The sequence below is a fragment of the Engraulis encrasicolus genome, chromosome 8 (genome assembly GCF_034702125.1).
Source record: "Engraulis encrasicolus isolate BLACKSEA-1 chromosome 8, IST_EnEncr_1.0, whole genome shotgun sequence".
Lineage (NCBI taxonomy): Eukaryota > Metazoa > Chordata > Actinopteri > Clupeiformes > Engraulidae > Engraulis > Engraulis encrasicolus.
Window position 1 is genome coordinate 35,307,387 of NC_085864.1, and position 18,634 is coordinate 35,326,020.

The 18,634-nt window shown below is 46.0% G+C and overlaps 2 protein-coding genes and 2 long non-coding RNA genes across 5 annotated transcripts in view; all 4 read left to right on the plus strand.

Annotated features, from left to right (window-relative positions):
* Window positions 1-1,167: 1,167 nt before the first annotated feature.
* On the plus strand, window positions 1,168-8,259 carry ccnp (cyclin P). Of its 2 annotated transcripts, XM_063204451.1 has the most exons (9): window positions 1,168-1,283; window positions 1,517-1,639; window positions 1,725-1,800; window positions 2,307-2,422; window positions 2,622-2,720; window positions 3,248-3,403; window positions 3,634-3,792; window positions 5,822-5,982; window positions 7,603-8,259. In XM_063204451.1, exons 1-9 carry the CDS (start codon window positions 1,230-1,232, stop codon window positions 7,778-7,780), a joined length of 1,122 nt encoding a protein of 373 aa, XP_063060521.1. In that variant the 5' UTR covers window positions 1,168-1,229; the 3' UTR covers window positions 7,781-8,259. The 2 variants fall into 2 exon arrangements, with proteins under 2 accessions (XP_063060521.1, XP_063060522.1); XM_063204452.1 differs by lacking the exon at window positions 1,168-1,283 and having other exon boundaries at window positions 1,561-1,639; window positions 2,296-2,422.
* Window positions 8,260-9,340: 1,081 nt separating this feature from the next.
* si:ch211-132b12.7 (uncharacterized protein LOC564531 homolog) overlaps window positions 9,341-18,634 on the plus strand; it is a 17,123-nt gene continuing 7,829 nt past the window's right edge. The window contains exon 1 of the mRNA XM_063205534.1: window positions 9,341-9,612. The gene's annotated coding sequence lies outside the window, so the exon portion shown is untranslated. The remainder of the gene's footprint in view (window positions 9,613-18,634) is intronic.
* On the plus strand, window positions 10,250-11,149 carry LOC134454493 (uncharacterized). The gene is made up of 3 exons (XR_010035836.1): window positions 10,250-10,450; window positions 10,542-10,874; window positions 10,958-11,149. It is a non-coding gene; the product is annotated as an uncharacterized LOC134454493 (long non-coding RNA).
* LOC134454492 (uncharacterized) lies at window positions 13,040-15,215 on the plus strand. Its single transcript, XR_010035835.1, has 2 exons — window positions 13,040-13,687; window positions 13,779-15,215. It is a non-coding gene; the product is annotated as an uncharacterized LOC134454492 (long non-coding RNA).

Genomic DNA, 18,634 nt, shown 5'->3' on the forward strand with positions numbered 1-18,634 from the left:
GATGTTCATTTTCACAGGGGGATGATGCAGGCATTGATGCATTCATTATTTTCAAGGGCCTGTTTATCTCTACAATGCCTTTAGTTAGCCACTAGATGCCGCTACATACTTACTTAGTAGTGTGGAACAGCCTTGATACGCTGCTAAGTGCAAAGACACTGGCCCACACCAAAGTCAAGGGCTGAATCTCAAATGGTGCACTTGTGCACTTCGGGCACTATGTTTCAGTGCGTAACTAATACGGCATGCGCACTGAAACATGAACACTAAAGTGCACAAGTGCACCATTTGAGATTCAGCCAAGCACTCATCCAAAATGCGCATTACCGTAGTTTCAGTGTTGCTTGTAGTGGTGACCATCTTTTCTTTTCCAAATAGCGTTCAACAACTTCAGACAACCCGTACCTTTTTTTCCCTTGACAAAAAAGGCAGCTGAACCTATAGCCTATATTATATACCTATGTTATACGTTTTATCACATTTTGATGGAAGGACGACCACGGCAGCTTTAAAGAAAAAATGGATTTGGCAGCTTGTGTTATGCTCTTCATTTGAATGTGATGAACAATCACGAATGTCACATCTCTCAGCGCTTGTCTATTCAAATTGGAGAAATGGAGAGATTGCGTCTGTAAAACAATATTCGTTTGTAGACATCTGTTGCGAGTGCGACCTGTCGCAACAGGTGTCATTTTGCTACATTATATAGTAGCCTGTGGCATTTATTATGTTAGTAAAACTCTTTACTCCATAACTTGTCTCTGTTCCTTCATTGTGTGATGTCAGTTTTGTGCGTTCCTATCCAAATTTCAGATTGATGGCCAAGAGAAATAACACCTGCCGTGTTGTTTCAGAACATTTTCCGTCTAAACAAGTTCCTGCAAATTGGTTTAATTCATCGAACAAACACGATTGATATTTACTGGAATTACCTAGGCCTATGTGGAGAGCAAATTGGCAACATCATGGACACATGGCAGGATCGTTTATTTTCGGAGAGTGTTCTCCACCCCGATATTCAAATGAGAGCATCCATTAACAGCAAACACACTATTGGTCAGTGACCGCATTTAACTGCAGGAGTTGTCAATTAACTTGATCGTCCCATCAATTAGTGAGATTGAGGTACCAATTGGTTATTTTTTTAAAGTCCATCGTGACAGCCCAATTGTGGAAGTCAAGGTAGCTGCAGGGTGATTTCTCGTGGGTTTGCTTCTCCGGTTGTAGACATGGCTCACACTGGATTTTGCGATTCCCGGACCCTGTTGGACCGAGACCCTACGGTATGGTACCAATGTGATCTCGTTTTTTTAAGGATTTCGCCACGGCCAAATATTTGTGGGCCGTTTTTTGTTGTTGTTGGCCGACGCAAATGTCACCAGACATGTGAGGCCGAACAAAACTCCAGATTCGAGTTTGATATTGATCATAATTTGGAGTCGTCTTTTAATATGAAGGTTGCTTGACTTATTTGTATCCCTTGAAAATGACACAAACTCTTCGCGCTTCACCGCAGGCTGAGGATATGACCCTTCTTCCTCTGAGGACTTGGGCCAGTGCTTGCCCGCCGAAGGAGCGCTGGGGCAACTGTTTTGGGCCTGTGGAAACCTTTCTGACTGCGGAGAAACATTGCACATGGGTAGTCTTTCTTCAATCATTTTTAGTTTCTTTTGTGTCTTTAAAGTATTATTAATGCATGTATTTTTATGAAAATCTTATTTCAGGTCGATTGGCTGTCAAACGGCCCAGTACATCAACACCTTGCAGGTTTTACTGTGCCAAGTGCCATCACGAGTTCAGGTATGTTGCTTTATCGATATTACGCACGAAATTACGCACCAGTGGAGAGCGCTTAGCTGTTATATTGTTGGAGTTTAAAAGAAGTTTTTCAACTCATGATGGAGCTGGTCGGTTGAATTTAATGTATCTTGCCCTCGAAGAATTCCAGTTGCATACAACTAAACTCTTTTGGAAAATATTCCTGGATGAGCGATTCACTTTAGTTCTCAGTTGTAGTCTTCTACTTCTGAGTACTGGGGCAGCTAGCTGTATAGTCTAATGGTGAGGTGAATCGTCTTGTAAGTCAGGTTTCCGTTTCCAATCCCACATCTACCCTACAACCCATGGCTGCTGCACCTCCTTGAGCCAGGCACCTATCGCCACATTGTGCCAGAAACCATAACATGCTATATCCTGTAACTACCTACCGGTGCCTAAATAACTGTTGCTTTGGACAAACACACCAGTAGAGTGTATAGTAAGGTCATGCATTAGTTTTGAAGGTGTGCTCATTAGTCTTGTGACAGTGTCTTCCCACATGCTGATGCCTGGTCTCCTCAAGCATGAACTGGAGGTTGCAATGGTCAGCCTGGGCGTCATCCATGATCGCACTTACGCCTGGGATATTTTCAAAGACATGCTGGTGAGTCATGGGCTGACACTTGCTGAATTTCCTACAATATTTGAAGTTGATCAGATATTTCCCATTTCTGTTTTGGATTGTTAATTGCTAAGATGGATTGTTTTGTTGTCTCAAACATCCTAATTTTCCAAACCATTTCTCCCCTCAATGGCAATGTAAATGAATGGACTCTGCTTCCTTATCCTCTTCCCTAATTCAGTGGACTCAGCGGCAGCACACATTTCCTAGTGCAGAGCTGCCCAAGCCTTATTCTGGGAAGATGCTGGCCATCCTGATCGACTGGCTCATCCAGGTTCATGTGAGTATCATGCTGATATTCAGACATCTTCACACTATGCAAGGTGTGATGTCAAGGGGTCTGGCAGGGTATCCAAGCCCTCCTGGATTTGGAATCTGCATGTCTAGTATATTTTGATCCAACAATGGGCACTTTATTACTCACAACCTTTCAGTGTATATCCTCCCCTGGTTTTTTTTCACCAAATTCAAATGCACACATTCTGGCTCCATAGTCAGTAAAAAAAAAATGGGTGCTTAAATGTGACCGGTTTCTTTAATCATCCAAAGTCCTGTCGGTTCTTGCTTTGTGATGTATTGTGTAAGGTTAAGACTGTGTGTAGGGAATGCTTTAACAGTGCTTATGTACCTGCACGTTCGGCCAACATTGCCTATGGGAGTCCCAGGTTCGAATGTCAGCTGGGCTATTTCCCCACTCTATCCTGTCCTCTGGTAATCAAATCAAAGCCCAATAATACAGACATTTAAGATGTGTGGTATCCATCCATCTCCTTGCGTAAATGAATGTCTCTTTTGTTTACTCTTCAGGCAGTTCTTGATTTCGCTGAGGAGACCCTGCACCTGACGGTGTTCTTGTTGAACCGAGCTGTGCGTCTGCTAAAAGTGCCGGTTTGCAGCTTGCAACTACTGGGGGTGGTGTGTCTGTTCCTCGCAAGCAAGAAGGAAGAGTGTTTAATTCCAGAGGTATGCCTCTAGTTGCACTTTAGTTAGTAGCTCAGCGGTATAGTGCGGTGCCTCCCATGCCTGAAATGATGCATTGACTAGGAGGTGGAGGATTCACCCTAATTGGCGGACTGTGCAGGAGCTCCTCAGTTGCATATGTAGTGCTGCACGTTTTGGTGACTAATGTGTTCAGTCATGAACGCTGCTTTTGTCTACTCGATTATGAACACAACTCGTCTACTCGCCCACAGGTGTCTGAGCTGTGTCACCTGATGGAGAACGCCTACACCAAGGGCCAGCTGCTGAAGATGGAGCGCAAGGTCCTCTGCATCCTCAAGTTCGAGCTGTCCTACACGTCGCCACATCACTTCCTGCTCCTCCTCACCACCATCGCACGATGCAGCGTCAAGGTCAGATACTGAGGTTCAGCCCACAGGAAGTTGGAAGTTCTTCTCATGTTCATGATCACTGTATCCCAATGTCAAGTGTTCTAGCCTTAGTAGTGCGTGAAATGCCCTGTGATTGGATACTCTTTAGTGAACTCCACGGAGTATCCAATCACTAGGTGTTTCACACACGCTACCAAGGCTAGAACACTTGACATTGGGAAATGGTGTATGTGTGGATTCTGATCTGTGGACTCCCATCCTGGCTTGCTTACTTGCCTCCTTGTGGCCTCATGATGTCATTGACGACAGGAGTTGTATTTCAATATGTCCCAAACATAGAGGTAGAAAATAACACTAGAGAGGACACAGCAATTTGCGACAGCACTGGGAAATGGCAGATGGAGCTTCCCAACTTCCGTAGGTAGTGTAGGTACCTTCAGGCAATGCAAGTCAATGGAGAACACGCCCACCCCTGTCAAAAAATTGACTAAAACTGTGTGAAAATGAAGTAACACATTAATCAAACACCAGATTTGAAATGGCAGGTTAAATGTCTACTAAAATCATATGAGTCGAAAAAATGCATTTAAAAATCAAATAATATCTTTTATGAACATAGTTTGCAACATACTTCAACTATTGTCCTTGTATAGTGTGTTGATGGACATTTTCACATGATTAAGCCATTTTTGACAGAGGTGAGCCTCGTTCTCCGTTAATTTCCAGTTCTCTGATCTACCTACAGATAATGGCCGCTACAGATTGCCGTAAAAGGGGGGCGGGGTCCTCTCTAGTGTTATTTTCTACCTCTATGGTCCCAAAAGCTCAATTCTAATGTAGCTCTCATTTGCAAGCGGGATAGTTGGTCAAGAATAGTCCCCCAAAAATTGTTGTAGCTAGGCTGATGGCGGGGGAACCTTAATTGTTTTCTCCACGGAGGTGGGGCGTCAGCGAAACGCAAGGCCACAAGCACAGACCGAGGACGGCAGTCTGCATATTGGAATCCACCCTCTATAACATGGTATTAGCCTATTATGAGTGCGATTCAAACTGGTTCCTTCCATCTTTTCCTGTGGCCTGTGACCTGAGGCTTTACATGCTTGATGGTCGAAATTGTATTCAATATCTTGCCGAAGCACAATTAAAAGGTCTGTCACTTGAATTTGGGAGGTTGAATGGAGACTATTTCCCTCAATGGGGAAACTGTCACCCTACTTCCAACTGTCCCTTGTCATCAAGGTTGCCAGATGAGGCTGAGGATTTCCAGGCCAAAAAAATGCTCAAAACCCACCTAGAAGCACAAAATCCCGCCCAATTCTATTGATTTCTATGGCAAAAATTGGGCAGGTTTTTTTGTAAAATGCCATTTTTACCCGCACAGAGCCATCCTAAGCAGCCCAATTGGGCGGGAAACGGCCCAATCTGGCAACACTGCTCGTCATCATCCTTAGTTTTGGGCTTGACTCTGTCCACTTACCATGACAGCCCTTAGCCTTCCATAGGCCATGTGTTTGCTTTAATCCCCTCCATTTCTTGAATATACCTCAAAACATGTGCCATTAGTAAAGAAATTGGCTACACATTAGTACGGAGTGCCTATCAGTAGAAGTTACAGATATGCTAATGCTCCTTTGCCAACTTGAGCAACAGCCTTTGCTATGAAAGATGACAATTTTTAATTCATATGATTAACCCCATACTTGCTCTGAGGGCATCCCATAGCAGCTATTGCCGTCTTTGAGCTTATGCTATCAAGGCGTTACCATGCATGATGTGGAACAAGGCACTTGCAATACAATGCATAAGCTACTTGTTGTCGAAACGTATCCACTTTTTTGGGTACTGACTCATTTCCTATGATTGCTCATATGATACAGTTTCATGCTGCTGCTTGTTCAGCTGAATGGATTTCAAGAGTTGACTTGGTTTATTGAAGAAAAAAAACTTGATGTAAATCCATTACAGATTGGTCTCCATTTCTTCACGGATGGAATTCTTTTGCACACATTTCAGTCAACTCATTAGTTTTTTTTTTGTTCCATCCTCGTAGATGGTGTGGATGGCGCGGTACCTGCTGGAGTTGACCCTGATCGAGGGGGAGTGTGTGGTGTACCAGCCTGTTCACCTGGCAGGTGCCGCCATCCAGCTGGCACGCTGTGTACTGCAGGAGCCCCCGCTCACCTACATCGGCAACAGCATCTTCCTGGGCAGGTGAGCAGAGCTGGCAAGGGAGCACTCTGGCTCTTCCTCAATGCCCAGTGTTCTAGCCTTACTAGGACGTGAAACGCCCAGTGATTGGATACTCCTCGGAGTTCACCAAAGAGTATTCAATCACCAGGCGTTTCACGTCCTAGCAAGAACACTTGACATTGGGAAGTAGCCTCTGTCTCTCCCTCACACACTCAATACATTTGCATGCACAAGGAAATGGTCTCTGAAAAATGTTGTCTAGTGCAAAGTACATAATTAGACTTGCAGAATAATGCAATGAGCTTAATGGACTAACGACATGGACTTGTGTTGTACAACAGTCAAGAATAGAGAAGAGTGAATATGGTGATTAGGATCCAGATTCTGGAGCTGCTTTTTTTTTACACCCAATCTGCTCGTTCAGAGGGTGCGTTTCAGATAATTCACACAAATTGCACCCAGCTGGCAGTGATGTGGTGCAACATACTAATGCCACCCATCCATCAATGGACTTGCTGCTGTTTGGGATCCAGGTTTGAATCCGGCCTGAGTAATTTCCCCAGCCTTTCCCAGTCTCTCTCCCAGTAGTTCCTGGTTACTTCATCGCCCTATCCAATGCATAAAAAGGCCATAAATATATATTTTTTTAAACTTGTCCCCAGCTTGTACAGCTTTGCTAGTACTTGTCTTCTCATCTTTGTGAATTGTGGTTACAAATGTGGTCATGGGCCTCTAGGACAAGCAGATAGTGTAAATCAGTTGCTAGTCTGTTTGGCCTTGAGTTGTTACATCTTTAGATAAGCATGATGGTTTGTGCAGAGTGATTTGGCATTCAAGGCGCTGTTGTACAGGTTTAACCTCCAGGACTGGCCAAAACGTGTAGCGTTTTTTGTTTTTTCTTTGTTGGAGTTGCCAGTGTGACCTTTATCTCTGTCTTTGAAAAGAACGAAATAATATTTTGGATAATTTCAGTTAGGCAGACCAGCGTTTACTCCAACAACCCTTCACCCTCTCCCTCAATGTGACTTCATGAGGTTGTTTTTGGTGTCAGAGCACAGATAAGAGTAGATGTGCACTTTTACTTTGCAAAGTAATGCAGCCATCACCGCAAGGTTTTTTTTTTTGTATGGCATGTTACTAGTGACTGATGACTGTAAATGTTTTCAATTTCATTTTGAAATTCTGACGAAAGCGAACCAGGTTTTACAGAGAACAAAGGGTAGGTTGGGAGGGCTACAGCATTAGTCTTGGAAAATGTAGTCTGAATGTGCTCTTTGGTTTAAAATAATGAAAGGTCTGAAGGTGAAGTATCTAAGGCACTCTTCAAAGGTTAAAGTGGCTTTAATAAAACGGCGATCATGATAGAAATGTTAAAAATGCCAACATGTTTCAGCCAAGGTGTGGCCTTCATCAGTGTTGAGTCACTTGTGAAAGCGTCACAGGCCCAGGAAACAAAAAAAAACAGTGACAGGAGTTTGACAGGAAAATGAACAAGGTTTTACATTTGAGAACAAGTGCTGGAACATGATTTTATATTGTATTTGGAAATGTTTTCCCGAAGGAACTCTGTGTGTGTGTGGTCTATTTCAAGCAGCATAGTGAAGACCTCTTTGTGTTTTTTTTTTTCTCTCCATATTTCAGTGAGGCTTCACTCCTGGCCATCATGAAGACGCTGGCTCTGGCCGCCGCACGGGCACCCATGGGCAACACCCACGCCACCTTCCTGAAGTACGCCTCCGAGGAGACCATGTGTGTCAGTAAACACCCGGCCCTCATATGTGCTGTGGGCCTGCTCAAGCTGCCCGGTATGCAGAGCTAGAGGACCAGCCAGACACCCCCGGTCTCCGTTCCCGTCCTGGGACGCATACCCCGATTTCCGTTGCTCTCCTGGGCTGCCCAGCTCAGCGGGTATAATGCCTGGTGATGGTTGGACACATTAGTACAGGGGCACTACTGCATCGTTTCATGCAAAATGATGCAGGTGGGGTGGAGGAAGAAAAAAAAAAAACGAAGGGGGCGGCACTGCTGTCTTGTGTTTTTTGCACGTGTTATGGGGATTGCTATGAAATATTTAAAAATAAATAAATATTTGTCACTGTACTGTTTTAGTCTAGCTGTTTTATGTCTAGTTTTTAAGTGTTTAGCTTTGTCCTTTTGTGATTCTGCTCTGGTTTAAATTGTATGTAAAATGACTCCCATTGTGAGCACTTTGTTTATTGCCAATTTGTACACAGATGTTCATTTTAAATGTGAGAAAATAAATGTTGCTACAAAATAAATCTGCCTGACTATGCTGTATATCCATGTGACCTGTGTGTACCTTGCCTCACATGACGATACAAGTGTGCCGCGTGTGCATGAGTTTTTATTACTCAGTGTGGGCGGGGTGATGCTGACGCCGAAAATGTATCGCCTGGTGTGTGTGGGTGTTTATGTTTTTTTTTTTCATCCCGCTCCTCCCTGAAGTCCCTGCCGTTTAAACGTTGGCCGACAGGAGATTTCAGAAGTGTATGTAGCTCCACTCGTAGACACGGCTCGTACATGTGCGGCTGTTATTCTAGCCACGCCCCTGACGGGGCGCTCTCACATGTCGATGCACACCCGGCCAGCGGATTGGTGACTCTGCGCTTGATGCGTCATTTTCCCCTGCGAGAACCACGTGGCGGAGTTGTAGACCAGCTGACGGCCGAATGACCGCACATTTTCTATGCGCGTGTGGCGGCGCAGTCCATACACTGTGTACAGAGTTGGACACCTGACTGTTTTCTCCCAGCACCAGTGCATGGCGTGCCGTTTTATTGACCAGTGGCGGCTCCTATGTACACGCTCGCTGTAGAGGCAGGCCCTGAACAGACATCTTGCATCACACATGGGATTCTATATGAAAATATTTAAAGTAGCCTAATTGACATCGGCTTTTTTTTATTAGGCCTTTCCAACGTTAAGTTCTGCAGCTATACATGCTTCCCGTAGGTTATTTATGTAGTCTACTTTGAGCTCATCTGGAAAAGCCTATAGTGCCATAATTGGATGCGTCCTCCTCTAGGCTTCCCATTGACTAGCTGTGCATTAACTCGTCAGGGCGAGGGCGGCGTGAATGAACAGGGCAGGCGTGCACAGAACGGTCGACATGTGCGATCAAATCTGATTAAACAAATCTAGTGGGTCTCGTCTCGCCCAGTCTGTTGTCGCCCCACCTATTGCTCATGAATCGCTGTCCCAGCTGTCTGGAGCTGTGAGCCGCGGATGTCTTGTCCAGCCCCTACACGTGCCTTCGCACGCGATTGGCCCAACCGCCGCTCGGCCTGCGTCACTTGCTTTTGGGCTGGTGTAGGAATGAATCCCGTAGTCGTTAACGGGAAATGGGGATGTCAATCAGGTGGAGGGACGTGAAGGAGGCGGGGCTTGATTCAGGTGGAGTGCCCACCCGATAGTTCAACACATGCGAGCAAACCGTTAACTTGTTTCTTTGGTGGACTGTCACCACAGGTATCTATCTGATGAAGAGGCTAGGTCTACCTTGGCCGTGCCTAATATTGTCGAGATGATACGACATAAGAAAAACAGTGGAAGAGGGAGCTAGTGGGGAGTTACAAAAGGCTGGAGGACATTGTATCACGACTCTGCAGACAGTTGTTTCCCCTTTGAAAGGTAAGTTGGGTGTTGTGCTATTTCCCTTTCTTCATTCTTGTTTTTGTTAAGTCCTATTTATTTTGTTATGCCTATATAATAATGTACTATAAAGATCAGGAGTAACATATACTAAATAATCAACGTATTGTAGGCTATTGTTCTGCACGCGCTTTCTGTCTTTCTCTCAGTCCGTCTGTCTCTCTGCCTGTCGCTCTGGCGAGGATGGCTGACAAGCGCGTTCCTGTCGTGCTTTTCACACGGGCCGTCACTGTGCTATCTATCAATCTACCTTATTGTCATAAACACGGGATGTCCTAAGGGCTATCTTCTGTTTAGCCGAGGAAGGGGGAAAGAGGAAGTTCAGACAGCAGGAGAGTCGGCACTCTTCGCCAAGTTGTAGTATTGCATAACATGTTCTAGCCTACGGGGCGGGCTCGGCACCATCTCGGACGAAGTCGGCCGACGGAGCGCAAATGTGTTGCGAGCGGAGGCTTTGACTGGAGTCCGCATCCTAAACAGCATACAGTAACATACTGTCAAAAAACTACAATGAACCCCGGCAAACTATGTTTCGAAAATCCTGGCTTTTGAAAACCAGTGATTTGCACAGATGTCCGACGTTGTTGGTGACCCTTGTGTGACAGATTGGTCTACACCCCTCAATCTGACTGATTTTGGTCCTTTGTCTGTGATTGGCTGGCCCATTACTGGCAGGACTTTTATGTTGATAAATGTAGTTTTTGGACGTGACGTGGGTCTCTTTCCGCCCCGCTGTTGTTTTGCCGGCAAAGGACGCCGGCTGGCGTGTGAGCTGCTGCTAGCCGTGATCATTACCCGGTAGATTTGGTACCTTCAGGTAGGCATTTAACATTCATACTTTATGATGTGTCCGATCGCCGTATTGTCTGAATTACGGGCCTGATTATGTGACTGCGTTCCACTTCTAGCCATTCTTGTGTGGAACTGCACTCTGCTGTGAACTGGCGTTCACTTCGCGCTGCCTATACTGCACCGGTGTGTTGCCCCATCATCTGTGCCCTGTGGCAGGCCTGATTCGTGGTGCTTACGCTGGCTTGGAGTGGCCACAGTGGTTGGCCCCTGGGTACCTGACTGCAGTCAGTGGATGGTAAGCTGGCCTATGCTACGTTGATGTTGTTGCTCCGATGGTAACGATGACCTTAGTCACTAAATCTACCCTCACTTTCCTCAGTGTGTGGTCCAAATTGCGATTGTTCCGAACCACGGATCTATGATCAGGTTAGCGGTGCCTCTCTGACGCTGTAAGTATTCATTTCTTCCTCTTGATTGTCGCTGTCACCGATTACCTCTAGGCTAGTGAGTAATGGGTACCTGTCTGTTACAGGGGGATTGCTAGCTACACTCCTCGGAGGTTGCTGTTTTGTTGCCGTCACACTCTGCGCCGGTTCCGACTGGCTCCACCTGCTCGTCCTGCTTTTGTTTGGTTTAATTATTTTTATTTTCTGGTCCGTTTCTTGGGACGCCAGCCTCCTCGCTGCGCACTGCGCAGGTCTAGTTACCTGTGTGTGTTGTGAGTGCGTGTGTCTGTGCGTCTGTATGCGTGTGTGAGTGTCATCTAGGCACGGCACCGGAGGCAAGTGTACACCCCCTTCAGTCAACCTACGGCGGTGTAGTTCTCCCCTCTCTTGCTATACAAAAGTTAAGTTGCATCTAGTCATCACTGTGTATGCAAATTGTGTAATACATTAGTATGTGTCATTCTCGCTATTGAGTGTCTCTCTCTTCTCTCCTCCCTGGACAGGTATGGAGTTGCCATAGCGCGCCGGTCTTCGGGTGGTGGATTCCCTCACTTTTCCATTGCTGTGTGCACTTGGGTGACTATTACTATTTTGCTGAGTGTAGTAGTAGATGTGTGTTTTCTTTTTATTTTGTGTGAGTACTATCTTTATTGTGTGTGTTTATTTTGTGTGACCTTTTCCCTAGTCTTTAACTATCCCCTTTTCAACCGTGCTGCTATTGGTTAGCCTAAGCCTAGCTTTCCCCCCCCCTTTAAGAGTGATACCATTGCCCTGTCTCCCCCGTATTGGGGCGGTTCGTACGAGTGAGTGTAGCCTCCCTTCCTCTCTCGCACAGGTGCCGTGCGTGTGTATGTGTGGTGTGTGTTTGTGTGTGGCCATTGGCCATATTGCTCCACATAACGGCCCGCTAGTGGGCGTCTAATAGGGATCAGTGCAATATTGTCTGTAATACAATTCATCCATATTGTATTTTTGTAATGTATGAGTATTTGTCCCTTGCATCACCACTGCATATTTGCACACCTGTATGACAAATTCACATCTGTATGACTATTGTAATGTAAAGAGAATAAACACTTGACTCATGCCTGAGAGTGCTCCGAACCTGTGTCCTGGTTTACTAATTTGGGGGGTAATTTCACTCCTAGGTTGTCCTCCCCCACCCTAGGTGGCGTAGTCGTGCAAGAGCTGAGTTGAATTTAATTAACTGTAAACGTGCCACTGTTACAAACTGGCGTAGATTTCGGCAGGAGAGCACTCTTAAGGCAGAGTTTTGCAAGTGTGTTGTGTGCATTAAGTGGTGGTGCTGTTAATTTGACTGTTTGTTTATCTTTCATCAGGAGCGTGGGCCGGTGCGGTTCCAGGGGTAGGGTTGGCAGCAAAACAGCAACTTCCCATTAGCCATTCGAGTCTGCCCTCAGGTAGGGGATTGTTTTTGGTATTGGTGGCATCGTTGAGACGGAGGAGGAAATGCAGCAACTGCGAGACTTGATTGCCTGGTTATGGGATAGCGGCGAGCACCTTTGGCCGGCTAGCACGGCGGGGTTGGGGGAGCATTGTATATAGCATTGGATTGGAGAGCGGCAGTTAGGCTGCCGGGTCTCCACGTTTTACGCTCACTGGTTCCCCTCTGTACCAGAGGCTGGGTCCACTGGCGTGTCATTTTGTGATAGCGGCAGCTAGACTGCCGGGTCTCCTTGTCTTACTGTTACTGGGTCCCCTCTGTACCAGAGGCTGGATTCACTGGTCATGTGTTGTGGATAGCGGCAGTTAGGCTGCCGAATCTCCACGTTTTATGCTCACTGGTTCCCCTCTGTACCAGAGGCTGGGTCCACTGGCGTGTCATTTTGTGATAGCGGCAGCTAGGCTGCCGGGTCTCCTTGTCTTACTGTTACTGGGTCCCCTCTGTACCAGAGGCTGGATTCACTGGTCATGTGTTGTGGATAGCGGCAGTTAGGCTGCCGGGTCTCCACGTTTTACGCAACTGGGTCCCCTCTGTACCAGAGGCTGGGTCCACTGGCGTGTCATTTTGTGATGGCGGCAGCTAGGCTGCCGGGTCTCCACGTTTTACGCTCACTGGTTCCCCTCTGTACCAGAGGCTGGGTCCACTGGCGTGTCATTTTGTGATCGCGGCAGCTAGACGGCCGGTCTCCTTTAGTTGGATAGCGGCAGTTGGACTGCCGGGTCGTCATGCGTCATTGCAACTGGGTCCCCTCTGTACCAGAGGCTGGGTCCATTGATATTGTACTATTTGGATAGCGGCGGTTAGACTGCCAGGTCCCCATCTCTTGCTTTGTCACTGGGTCCCCTCTGTACCAGAGGCTGGGTCAGTTGGCCTTGCGTCATTTGGATGGTGGTAGTTGGACCGCTGGGTCTCCTTTGGTTGGATAGCGGCAGTTGGACTGCCGGGTCACCATGTGTCATTGTAACTGGGTCCCCTCTGTACCAGAGGTTGGGCCCACTGGCGTTTTCCCCTCTCTTTTAGCCACACTAATGCCTGTCTAGGTTGGTTAGTTCCCTGGGATTCCTCGCAGTGGGGAACCCATGATTTGAATCGGTTTGTCGTCGAGGCGCCGACACAAAAGGTGGGGGTAAATGTGACAGATTGGTCTACACCCCTCAATCTGACTGATTTTGGTCCTTTGTCTGTGATTGGCTGGCCCATTACTGGCAGGACTTTTATGTTGATAAATGTAGTTTTTGGACGTGACGTGGGTCTCTTTCCGCCCCGCTGTTGTTTTGCCGGCAAAGGACGCCGGCTGGCGTGTGAGCTGCTGCTAGCCGTGATCATTATCCGGTAGATTTGGTACCTTCAGGTAGGCATTTAACATTCATACTTTATGATGTGTCCGATCGCCGTATTGTCTGAATTACGGGCCTGATTATGTGACTGCATTCCACTTCTAGCCATTCTTGTGTGGAACTGCACTCTGCTGTGAACTGGCGTTCACTTCGCGCTGCCTATACTGCACCGGTGTGTTGCCCCATCATCTGTGCCCTGTGGCAGGCCTGATTCGTGGTGCTTACGCTGGCTTGGAGTGGCCACAGTGGTTGGCCCCTGGGTACCTGACTGCAGTCAGTGGATGGTAAGCTGGCCTATGCTACGTTGATGTTGTTGCTCCGATGGTAACGATGACCTTAGTCACTAAATCTACCCTCACTTTCCTCAGTGTGTGGTCCAAATTGCGATTGTTCCGAACCACGGATCTATGATCAGGTTAGCGGTGCCTCTCTGACGCTGTAAGTATTCATTTCTTCCTCTTGATTGTCGCTGTCACCGATTACCTCTAGGCTAGTGAGTAATGGGTACCTGTCTGTTACAGGGGGATTGCTAGCTACACTCCTCGGAGGTTGCTGTTTTGTTGCCGTCACACTCTGCGCCGGTTCCGACTGGCTCCACCTGCTCGTCCTGCTTTTGTTTGGTTTAATTATTTTTATTTTCTGGCCCATTTCTTGGGGACGCCAGCCTCCTCGCTGCGCACTGCGCAGGTCTAGTTACCTGTGTGTGTTGTGAGTGCGTGTGTGTCTGTGCGTCTGTATGCGTGTGTGATTGTCATCTAGGCACGGCACCGGAGGCAAGTGTACACCCCCTTCAGTCAACCTACGGCGGTGTAGTTCTCCCCTCTCTTGCTATACAAAAGTTAAGTTGCATCTAGTCATCACTGTGTATGCAAATTGTGTAATACATTAGTATGTGTCATTCTCGCTATTGAGTGTCTCTCTCTTCTCTCCTCCCTGGACAGGTATGGAGTTGCCATAGCGCGCCGGTCTTCGGGTGGTGGATTCCCTCACTTTTCCATTGCTGTGTGCACTTGGGTGACTATTACTATTTTGCTGAGTGTAGTAGTAGATGTGTGTTTTCTTTTTATTTTGTGTGAGTACTATCTTTATTGTGTGTGTTTATTTTGTGTGACCTTTTCCCTAGTCTTTAACTATCCCCTTTTCAACCGTGCTGCTATTGGTTAGCCTAAGCCTAGCTTTCCCCCCCCCTTTAAGAGTGATACCATTGCCCTGTCTCCCCCGTATTGGGGCGGTTCGTACGAGTGAGTGTAGCCTCCCTTCCTCTCTCGCACAGGTGCCGTGCGTGTGTATGTGTGGTGTGTGTTTGTGTGTGGCCATTGGCCATATTGCTCCACATAACGGCCCGCTAGTGGGCGTCTAATAGGGATCAGTGCAATATTGTCTGTAATACAATTCATCCATATTGTATTTTTGTAATGTATGAGTATTTGTCCCTTGCATCACCACTGCATATTTGCACACCTGTATGACAAATTCACATCTGTATGACTATTGTAATGTAAAGAGAATAAACACTTGACTCATGCCTGAGAGTGCTCCGAACCTGTGTCCTGGTTTACTAATTTGGGGGGTAATTTCACTCCTAGGTTGTCCTCCCCCACCCTAGGTGGCGTAGTCGTGCAAGAGCTGAGTTGAATTTAATTAACTGCAAACGTGCCACTGTTACACTTGTTTTGCTGTCACAGTGGCATTAGTTGGCAGCGGTTTTTGTGAGGTCCCACACAGGGGAAGGCTATTGTGCGCGCCCTATAGTTACTACATAGTTCACCACCCTGAACAGTTACATTGTATAAAAGGAATGATATGGGGTGACTACATTAATTACAAGTGCTTGTATAATTTTCCTTACAATCAGAGTCCATTATCTATCCAAATGTTCTAGCAGATCAGGATATTCAAAACAGCAGCCGTGCGTAAATGCAGAGTGACTAGTCTACAGGCAATTATTGTGGTTTGTGTGACAAGCTTGGTTTACCATGTGCTTTTAAATCGTCTTACTGGTTGGCTAAGATTATTGTACGTTTATTTTTATTCCATGCTCTTGAGTGGTGTATTTTGCCAGCATGTCTCATGTAGTCCATCTCTTGTGTTTTTTTTTTTTTCTTCAATCAAAGTATACATTGTAAATACATTGTATGTATTTAAGCACAATGCGTTCACCCATCTTTTGAACAGTCAGTGGGTGGCCACTGTCTACATCAGAAATTTCAAACTCACGGCTGGGGGCCAAATCTGGCCCGCGGGGCCATTTCATTTTGCCCGCAACTGATCAATTCAAATGTGTATTACAGTTGGCCCACACACACCATTAATACCTATACAACATGACCTGAACATGAAATTTGTTAATGTCATAGGAATATAGTTACAGTAAGTTATAGTTATATTTTCATCAACTTTTTAAATTTGATACATATGGAGTTTGGCCTGTGACTTTCTGATTTTGATTTTGGCAAACTGAATTTGAGTTTGACACCCCTGGTCTACAGGTATATCATACTTACACAAATGTGTCAAATTGGGCGCAAGTGACCAAATCATTTTTGTGGGAACAAGAATAATTGTTGTAGTTCCGAATCAGTTTTGTAGTTGACTGTGTGCAGACTTTCCTGGCCCTGGTACTATCTCACAGGCACAAGTGGGCAACTGTGTAGGTGGGCACAGAGGCGATTCTAGGGTCAGGTGGGGCCCCAAGCGAAAATGCAAAAGAATGAGCATTTGAACTAAAATCGCCACTACTGTGGTAAAATGTGTGCTGTCATTCACATTCTTGGGGCTTGGGGGCCCCAAGCGACTGCCTGCCTTGTCTGGTGGCAAGATGCACCTCTGGGTGGGCATACTAGTTTATATGTTATTCCATTAGAGTGCCTAGAAACAGGCCGTCCCGAAAAAATGTATACACCCTTGCAATTACCCAGAATCGAACCCCGGTCGCCAGCGTAGCAGTGCTGTGGGCTGTGCATTTCTTTCAAAGTGCTACCACTGTGTTTATCATGCTTACAAATCATTAGACTTTATTAATCACCAAATGAAAAATGATCGTGCTACCTGTCCATCCACACACCATATTAAGATAGTGATACAGTAACATTAATCAAACACTGACGCCACAGCACATGGATAAACAATAAATCTTATCAACCTTTACTTATCATAAGCAGAGGTGTCAAAAGTAAAGGTAAAAGTACAATTTGGTGTAGCCTATAAGTACACCAGTAGCACATGATATTACATAGCTGTTACACCATTTACTCCAATGTCCATAATGAGGTAGATAGATTTTGTTGTTACTGAAAAGCACAGAAAAACTAACAAGAACCCACCAGAAATTTGATCCAACTAGCGTGTAGGTAGCTGATCACAAGACACGTACACAGGTCTACTGGATATTCAAATAAGTTAAGCGTGTTGAAAGGAAATTGTGTTTCTTTTTTAAAATTTTGACACCTCTGGTCATAAGTGGCCTAATCATGGAGGGGTAAAACCAGTGGTGTAGGGGAGATTTTTAAAATCGGGGTACGCGATTTTTAACATCATCAAATGATTAGGCAACTTATCATGTCAACCCCCCCCCCTTATTGTCCCTGATCTACTGTCATTTCTTCATCTGTTTGGTCCATCACCTGCAATACTGCTATGTGCTCATTCCTTTTTGTATTCAAACATGGGCAGAAGAATATGTAGAAATCTCTCTTCAGGAGAAGTGGTAAGACCTCAGCGTTCCTAAATCTCTGGCCTTGACGGCACCACCTTCCAGGCAGAATTGGGCAACCACGTGCAGTAGGTGGGCATCATTTACATGGCAACCCATAAGGTGTAGAGTTCTGAAATATACCCCTGGGGCACTCACAAGAATTCAGATGAAAAACGTTGACGTGTTATAAATGTTGAAATGCCTAAACGGCAGGTGTGCTCATGCTCCTTCCTCTTAAAGTGATCCGCCATTTCAGGTCAAATTTAGGGTCTCACCACAGTCCAGAGATTTAAAGAAGCTGGTGAAAGTGTTTTTCCTGGTGACCCAGCCATTGTCCGAATCTATTAGCACTGACCATGCAGTAGATGCAGTCTGCCGTCGCCATCGAAAGATTTTGGCCAAAGTGAATTTATTTACTGGATTCTTTTCCCCTGTCTGTGTACTGTACAGTACATCCACGTTGTGTGCAAATGACGGTGCAAATCAACACGGAGAGCTTGACTTGGTTATGTCATTTTGGGAACTATTTTCTGGCACGGAAAAACACAGCCTTATTTAAGTCTCAAGACTGTGGGGAGACCCTCAATTTGACCTGGAGATGGTGTATCCCTTTAAATTTCAGTCCCATGCCCTAGCGTGGCCTGGTGGTGGGGCACTCTGTGGCTGCGCCGGCGATTCCGTCCCGGACTATATGCCAATCCTTCCCTGTCTCTCTCTCCTCGTTCATTTCCTGTCTCTCCTCCACTGTCCTGACAAAATTAAAATCAAAAAAGCCTATATATATATATATATATATATATATATTAAAAAAACAGTCCCATTGTCATGTGCTGGCCAACCAAACAGATGATGCATATAATTTGTTTGTTTTGTCTTGGCTTTCCATGCCTTTTTGACAAGACAGTGTGAGAGAGAGATGTGGGGGAGGATAGGGGAAATGACCTTGGGGCCAGACTCGAACCCGGCTCTCAGGAGTAACGGCACAAATAGACCAGACGCGACTTGAGTGATTCCAGCGACGGAAGTAATTGACTTTTTATTGAGTCGCTTGCGATTGAATAGACAAAAGTGATTTGGGCGACTAGAGGCGATTTTGAAAGACAGTTTGTAGTTGGGCTTCAGCTAATATTATGCATGAGCTATGATGCGGTTTGGCGATAGCTGGCACTGCTTTTAACGGACAGCTTCTATTGCTGGTATTGCTCTCGCTGCGATTCTCTGTCGCTTAATCTTGTCGCGGCCGGTGTGTTTGTCTGGTAATGATACT